Source organism: Triticum aestivum, chromosome 4A (assembly GCF_018294505.1).
Source record: "Triticum aestivum cultivar Chinese Spring chromosome 4A, IWGSC CS RefSeq v2.1, whole genome shotgun sequence".
Classification (NCBI taxonomy): domain Eukaryota; kingdom Viridiplantae; phylum Streptophyta; class Magnoliopsida; order Poales; family Poaceae; genus Triticum; species Triticum aestivum.
Genome location: NC_057803.1, coordinates 555,426,233 through 555,434,524, shown reverse-complemented (window position 1 = coordinate 555,434,524; position 8,292 = coordinate 555,426,233). Strand labels below are relative to the sequence as shown.

Sequence of the window (8,292 nt, the reverse complement as noted above, 5' to 3'; positions counted from 1 at the left end):
GGGGGGTTGTCAAAAAAGGATAAAAAGGAGGAAGGTTCTAAAAAAGGAAAAATGGGTGCCGGTTCTCTCAAAAGAAGGAAGATGGGGGAAATTCTCGAAAAGGGGAGGAGGGCAATCTAAAAAAAGGAAAAATGGAGGAAGGTTCTAAAAAAAGTGATGGAAGAAACAATTTCCCCAATGAAATGTGGGAATGAAACAATTTGCTTTGTCTTCAAGCTTGACAGCTGGTACCTACTCCCTTGATAGAGTCAGCTCATGTATCTCTACCATGTACAATTTGCTACTATAATTTATCATGGTATTGATTGTTAAAAAAAAGTATGACATGAGAGATATGTTTAGAAAAATGTTATTCTTACGTACTTCCTCCGTTTCAAATTACTCGTCGCAGAAATGGATGTAATCTAGAACTAAAATACATCTAGATACATCCATACCTGCGACAAGTTATTCGGAACGGAGGGAGTATAATTTCTACAAAATCGGTATGTACAGTTTTTAGGTTGGTACCTACTCCCTTGATGTGTTAGCTAATGGTCATCAATTTGAACTCGTACCTACTTTTTCAGAAGTAGTACGAATATCATTTCTCTGATTTTTCCATGTTCCAGCCCTGATTCCCCACATGCCAGCCCAAATCCTCATAAAACCATACTGTGTCCATGTCGTGAACCCGGCAGGGCAGCAAAAAAAGGTAGATAGATAGATGCGTACTTCCTCCGTAAACTAATATAAAAGTGTTTAGATTATTACTTTAGTGATCTAAACGCTTTTATATTAGTTTACAGAGGGAGTACATGTTATTCACCACACAGACAAAGCAGAACCATCTAATTAAGCCAAGTGCTCCGTTGGACCTCAGCTTTCTCACAGCCTTTGTCGGAGTGAGAAGGGTCATAGGAGCAGACCAGTTCATGTTTCTAGCTTGGTGAACAGATACCATAGATTTTCACTGTATTTGAGGACATACCATACAGTTGGAGAAAGTGTCGGTCGGTCGATCGGGCAGCTGCAGTGCAGTAGGAGTATCAATTACGCGACGCCGCTATGCTATCGCCCCATGTGTGCCATCGCTGCTGACCCCTACCGTTCAGCGGCCGGTTGTTCACTCACCCATTTTTCTACCTAAAAAGTGCAGGGCCATTTTTGTCGTCTCGACTCTGGACTGCTGGGCACGTTAACATGAATAAACTGAAATAGAGCAGACTCAAACCACGCATGTATTCAAAGGGCCAAACTACTGATGTATGACTGGCCAACCACAACTGCATCACGGTTTTTTTTTGCGAAGTAACTACGTCACAATGTTGATCCATTTGTAAACGTCGTCGGAACAACGCTGGTCCATTTGTAAACGTCGTCGAAACAACGCTGCTTCATTTTGATCCATGGTGATGATTGTATATATAGATCTAAATTAGGTATATAACTGCAAGAACGTACCAGCTCTGCCGTCTGAAGCATGTCGTTGTGGTGGCCCATGGAGCTGATGGCGCGGTAGATCACGTCTGTCTCCTTGAAAGCGTCCGCCTCAACCACCAAAGCGTTCTTCCCCGCCTCTATCCAAAACGGCCTGAAATTCAACATCGCAACCCATGCTTCGGCTTCAAATTCTGATCGAATCGACCGTTGTTGCAACAAGTGTACGTACTAAGAAACTGAGGAAAAAACGTAAGAAATAATACTGGTCCTCAGTACTCACTCTTGAAGTATCTCCTTGAGCACGGTGCTCTTGCCGGCGCCCATGCCGCCGCCCATCAGCAGCAGCACCGGGGACCGGTCGCTGTGCGCCACCGGGGCCATAACGTCGGTGCAGTGCGCCTCCTCCTCGCCATTCATCCCCGTCACCGTGCCGATGGCCTTCATCTCATGCACCAGTGTGGAGAACACACGCGTCACCTTGAGGTCCTTCGTGATCCGCTCGAACCGTTGCTTCCTGCTCGTCGCACCCATCCAATCTCAGTTAGTTTTATGCATGCAAGCCTTTTAACAAGTTTTTTCTAAAGCCTTTTAACAAGTTACTCATGCATAGGGTATTTTATGGAACGCGACAATGTTAGCGTACATCTTAGATTATATACCCTCTTTTATCCATGGTAGATCGCAATTCTACTTAGCAGTTGATGTTGTTGTTTACATCCAACAAGGACTGGAGCAGATATTTTCAATTGAATTGACGACCGGAGTAGTTGAGTTAACGATTATATAGTGATTGGCTAGAGTATGTCTCCAGAACGAATCTCCAACATTGATAGCGTTAGCATCATTGTCATACACCTGGCTTGGCCCACTCCATGATGTATACATGGCCTAGTGGGAGGGTACGTTTTAGATGAGGCTACTATTAATAACGGTTGATTCAATTATTGCGTATCGGCAATGACTTTGGGGCCATGTCTCTAACATGTTTTTATTAAGCACTTGTCGTAGTCTTGGCAGCTATTGCAAACAATACAAAAATAAATAGTTTGGACAATTGGAAATGAGAACTCGTGGTTGTATGGGTCTACGGGTGATGCGCTAGTACATCGCATATGTTAGCATTTGCGCATGTGCACATAAAACAAGGCACATGGTGTATATTCGGAAGCTTCTTGTCGTCTTATCAATATATTGAAACGGGCAAATGAGACACATGCGAGTAAACGGGCAAATGTAAGTAGGATTATTGTGTGTTTTAGTTATATGTACTACATATGTCTATTGCCTCTCGTAAAATAATACTACATCTGTCTTGATTTATTGGTCTTCATTGTATTTTCTGTCAAATTTAGACCATAAATTTAACTAACAAAATGTTTATGCATTTCACAAAAAAATATATCATTAAAAACTAGGTTCAAATACGAATCCAACCATATAATTTTTGTTGACATGCATTAACATTTTATTAGTTAAATATTTGATCAAAATTTGGCACAAATTACAAAAGAGACCAGTAAACTAAGACGAAGGTGGTAGCTTAAACTACACCATTTTAGACAATTCTTGGCTAGGAATTTGCAGTTATTGCCTATATGTGTCACTTTCTTAGAGGACGAGATGATTGCACTAGCTACTTTTTTAAAACTCCCGATAGTTATCTGTTAGGTAGCTCATGCTCATCTATATGGGATTATGGGATTATAGAAGTAATTCGAAGTACTTGGCCGGGTCAAATAAATTTGACCAAAGGAAATTTGTGATGGCGAAAAAAAATGATTGGTGAAAGCAAGATAGGAGCTGTACATACATACATGCATTCAAACATGCCGATGTATACCAACGTGTACCCAAGTTGATTAGTAAGAGTAGGAAATGTCAAAAGATTACGAAATTGACCTATAATGGAGACAAATCATGAGCATTCCCATCTACTGCTATTATAAACACATCGACCTAACAACTGGTATAATATGTCATTTGTGTCTGTACTTTTCTTTTCATAAGCATGTTATAAAAGATATCTGTTAGAAAGGTCATCATCATCAAATCATGACCTTAATTTATGCTTGATACTACATAATTTCAAGAGCGGCGTTTTGGCTCCTATGTGCATATGCACCCATTTTCAAAATACACATTTCAAAAAGTTGAAAAAGTTGGAACAAAAATCCCACGTGTATATTCGGACATTTTATATGCGTTCACAAGGTTTCGGTGAAAACCGACGTTTTTTGTGGCTTGTGTAAAAAAGATAAAGAAATGCCTCGTGAATAGTTAGAATGAAGCATCAGAAATTGTCTTTTTTATACAAGCCACAAAAAACGTCGTTTTTCACTGAAACCTTGTGCACGCACATAAAATGTCCGGATATACACGCGGGATTTTGTTCTGAATTTTTCGACTTTTTAAAATGTGTATTTCGACAATGGGTGCATATGCACTTAGGAGCCAAAGGCAATTACCGCATAATTTCAATTCTCTCTCTGTTCACATCCACAAAGAAACGGAGTACTACTTCCCCTGGTTCATATAACTTTGTACTAAATCAGCGGTAATTAATATGGACCGAAGAGAGTAGTAGCATATCACAGTAATTATTAGCATGTGCTGGCTTCGAAGTGTTCATTGAGCACTCAATTATACGCAGCTTAATTTTTATTATTTTAGAAAAGAAAGTGTAAAAAAAGAGAGTTTCCAGTTGGGTTTTGACTTTTCACCTGTTAGCTTCCAGAATCACGTTCCTCAGCTTCTTTTTGTTGGCGCTGTCCACGGTCAAGGCCTGCACATTAAGCGTACGTGCGTGATTGACGGCAAAGTTACGGCAATCGCTCGGCAAGGGCAACGGCAACGGCATATATAATGTAGTAATGCACATCGCATGTGCATCGCTCGTAATTCGTCGAGCCGAGTGGACGTCCACTTTGCTTCCAGATCCGCCAAAGATGACGAGATCGTCACACACATACTTATATGCAGATTAAAAAGGGCCGGAGGGAGCACCTGGGTGACGAGGGTGGTGGAATGGTCCCAGTGGAAGGCGAAGTAGCCGAGGATGCATCTCTCCAGCTCGTTGACGAGCTTGACGTAGAGCGCGTCGGCCTCCGGGACGCCGTCCAGGAGGCCGTAGACGTCCGCCATGCAGTTGTTGGTCTGCCGGAGGTAGTTGTTGGCCGCCTTGCACAGGTGGGGGCACTCGCTCGCGTCCTCGAACCCAATCTGCCGAGCTGCATACACAATGAATTGAGATTGATCTGGGAAACACTGATTTGCAGCAGAAACTAAACCCACTCTGATCTCGATGTCAGAAATTCTCAATCACTCATTATCTTTTCAGGAGAGGAGTGGAGAGGAAGTTTTGAACCACATGAAAAGGCTGTGGCCATGGACGGCTCGACAATGGCATCGCCGCCGTACGGTACCAGTGGCATGCATTGATCTCGACGAGACGGCTGAAGGGCCCCGGCCTGCTGGTCAGCCTGTGGCCAGGGAGGAAGATCGAGTGCTATTATCATCACTAACTGCTTTCTTCAGTCAGTGCGCTGTCCAGTTTTAAGCTTTTAGCACGAATGCTGGCTGTCTGGTACACGTACGATTAACCTTAACCTCATCACGTGAGACTTGGTGCGTTGTGTCGTACCCATGCGACGTAGTACATGCTTCGGAACTGTTTTTATCCCTCAAGAGAAGATCATGCCATGCTTGGTAGTGGGTAGGCGACTGGCTGGCCAGGTGTTCGTTTTCCATGGAGAAATCGGTGCACGCGTCAGCTAGGAGAAGATATACTCCAGTTCAGTGTCTAGGTGCTACTCTTCCATCAAAGCAGCAGTGCCCATGTCAATCACAAGGGTTTACTTTAACTTTTACTCTCTGTAAACTAAGTGATCTAAACGCTCCTATATTAATTTACGGGAAGTTCTGCATGGTATACATACTACTTTCTGTTTTGGATCTTGTTTCCTAGTGTATCATCAGTGGAATCTCTCGAGCATTCAAGCACCAAGACAAACATTCTGGTTGGAAGGTTGCAGGAGTTAGTTAGAGCCTTTGGTGTTCGGACCAATTGGTTGCTTGCTTCTTGGCGTCATCAGAAAGGGGGGAAATTATCAGACCAAGTGGCAACAGAAACTACGAGACAGTATCATCCTTGTGGTGAAAACGAACACAGGAACGCAGCATCCACGTTAATATACGCATTCAATAACAGCAGTGACAGGTGTTCGTTGATCGGATTGGAATGAGCGGGGATTTGAAAAGAAATTGCTGTAAAGTGTCGCGAAAAAACAAACAATTGAGTGGAAATGGCGACTGACCGACGTAGTGGGAGAACTTCTCGAGGTGCTCGACGCGGCCGTCGCCGGCCATCTCCACCCTCGGCATTTCCGCCATGGCCGGAGGAGCCGGCGGCGGCGGCAGCTTGCTACTCCCGTGGCACAGCGCGGCGACCCTGAGCAGCAGCCGCTTGCCCAACCCATCTGCAAGCAAGCAAGCAAACAAACAGAGCAAGAAGAAGAAGAAGAGATGAGCACACGTCCAGACCAAGCAAAGAAATCCGACGAGCAGATCGCTCTCCTGTTCCGGTTCTTGCCTTGCTGCTGCATGGCGACTGGCGAGTAGTGGAGAAGTCGAGAAGAGGATCGAATGGCGCGCGGGGCCGGGTGAGTGGAGAATGGAATGGAAATAGGTGAGGCCCAAGGCCAAGGACGTGGATGCCGTCTGTCTGGGACGATATGCCGCTGGGGTGAGTGGGATGGGCATGGGCAACGGAGATGGAGATGGTACTTGTAGTACTGGATATCAAGATGCATGTTGCCTGCCTGTATTTTTGGCGTGAAAGTGATGTTTGCGCTGCGCGCCACCACCGTACCCGTATTCTATTCGAGCTGTTGCTGTTTGGTCCTGATATTGTTCCACTTTTCCTATACCCACCCACCCTCTCTTCGTATCTTCTTCTTGGGGACAGTAGGCCAAGTGTGATTATTAAAGGCTGTACTACATCACACAATGCCGGAATTAGAGGCTTCGTGGTGGGTTATCGGTACACGTAGCGGCGTTAACTGGTCAACGCCATCGATCGCTCGATCGTCGGTGTAGCTAGATTATCGCTCATTCTCGAAAGAAAAGAAAAAGAACTTGTTCATCACTCCCGCGTGTTGAGCATGGGGAATACTTATATGCGCGAGAGGGACCTTCTCAGCCGCGGCTTCTGTCAGGGACGCGCCTCAATTGAGCGATGCCACTTTGATCAGGCCCAGCTGCTGCTACCCGGAGCAGGATATTTGCAAAGAGTGGTGCTATGCACACGACGGATTCACACACGATCAACACAGAACAAGTCACCATTCCATAATATAAAATGTTTCTTTAACACTACACTAACGTCAAACAACATCTTGCATTACGAGACGGAGGGAGTGGGTCATTCGATTGCCTCTTTCTTTAATCTGTGTGGCTTCAAATCATGTTGTGCGCAAATCGTGCGTGAAAGATTACCGGGTTCATGGACCGTGGCTTTCCTTTTTTTTTTGTTACACATGTATTATCTCTGTAATTAAATATAAGACATTTTTGCAGTTATGCCTGATACGTTTTCGGCGCACATGTATACATCCATTTCTACGACAAGTAATTCTGAACGGAGGAAGTAGGCAGGAGAAGGGAAAGGGAACATGCATGTATCGTTACCGTGATGTACGTCTGGTTGTCAATTCTAGGTTTTACTAGGTTGCCTTGCCATTGATCGCGCTGCCAGCTAGGCGTGATGCGACCTGGGACAGAGATACCACTTGCACTTCAAATTGGTGGACGGTCAATAATGGCAGCTCCTGGTTGGCTCACCGATCTGTGTCCAGGTCGTTTTAGCTAGCACTCCTAGCCTTTTCTCTTCGACAAGGAAAGCTAGTTTGAAGGAGGTAGAAAGTGTGGCCGAAAAAATGGGAAAGAAAAACACAGTACTTGGAGTGTTGCGGATATTTTCTCTCTCGTTCTTTTCTACGGGAAAAAATAGAGTAACATTTGTGTTACGGAGTTACCTTGAATTTGTACTACTATACTGGAGCACAAAAAACAGCTGAGGACAAGTGAAGTTGCTTCATTTTTTTCTCGAGAAATAAGTCGAGTTTCTTTTGCAACAAGAATTTATTTTCACACAATAAGTTTTTCTTTCTTTTATAAGTTTTTTGGAGATATTCTATTTTAATAGTTTTTAGGGATATTTTCTCTTATTAGGTCTTTTAGGCAATTTTTTCTCTTATTAGTGACTGGTCACTCACGGTGCGAACTGCTAAAGCCTACAATTGATAAACCTCCCAGCCCATAATGACTACTCCTATTCTCCGCCTCACGCGACGGGTAGTGGCAAACTCGCCTCAAAGATGAATGTATTGACCAACCAATTTAGTTCTTTTTTGGTTGTGTCGTGGAATTGTCACGACAGATGTCCCAACAAAAGGACTTAGTCGTAGGGCCATCGCAACTAGGAAGTTTAAAGGGGTTAATCGGAACAAAGGGCACGAGAGGTTTATACTAGTTCGGCCCCTTACAATGAAGGTAAAAGCCTACGTCTAGTTGTGTTGGAATTGCTGGGGTTTTGATGACCAAGGAGCTAATCCGCTAGCTTGGCTATCGATCTCTTGTTTCTTGTCCTAAGCCGTCACCGGGTCGTCCCCTTATATACATGGGTTGACGCCTGACGGCCTACAGAGTCCCGGCCGGCTCATAAAACGTGTCCGGCTCGGTGACTTCTTTTATATGCCTTTCTTTACAAGTCTTTCTTTACATATGACGGTTTACAATATTGGGCCTTAAGCCGTTTCTGGGCTTAGGCCTTCTACAAGTCTTAATAAACTATCACCTTGAATATTACTGGGC

The 8,292-nt window shown here is 44.1% G+C and overlaps 1 protein-coding gene across 1 annotated transcript in view; it reads right to left on the bottom strand.

The window, feature by feature from the left end:
• Positions 1 to 6,199, bottom strand: part of LOC123086924 (calmodulin calcium-dependent NAD kinase) — a 9,124-nt gene extending 2,925 nt beyond the window's left edge. Inside the window, exons 1-6 of the mRNA XM_044508779.1 lie at positions 6,011 to 6,199; positions 5,736 to 5,897; positions 4,426 to 4,649; positions 4,143 to 4,204; positions 1,703 to 1,936; positions 1,444 to 1,573 (exon numbers count right to left, since the gene is read on the bottom strand). Of these exons, the coding sequence (XP_044364714.1) occupies positions 1,444 to 1,573; positions 1,703 to 1,936; positions 4,143 to 4,204; positions 4,426 to 4,649; positions 5,736 to 5,897; positions 6,011 to 6,023 (825 nt within the window). The 5' untranslated portion in view covers positions 6,024 to 6,199. The remainder of the gene's footprint in view (positions 1 to 1,443; positions 1,574 to 1,702; positions 1,937 to 4,142; positions 4,205 to 4,425; positions 4,650 to 5,735; positions 5,898 to 6,010) is intronic.
• Positions 6,200 to 8,292: the final 2,093 nt, after the last annotated feature.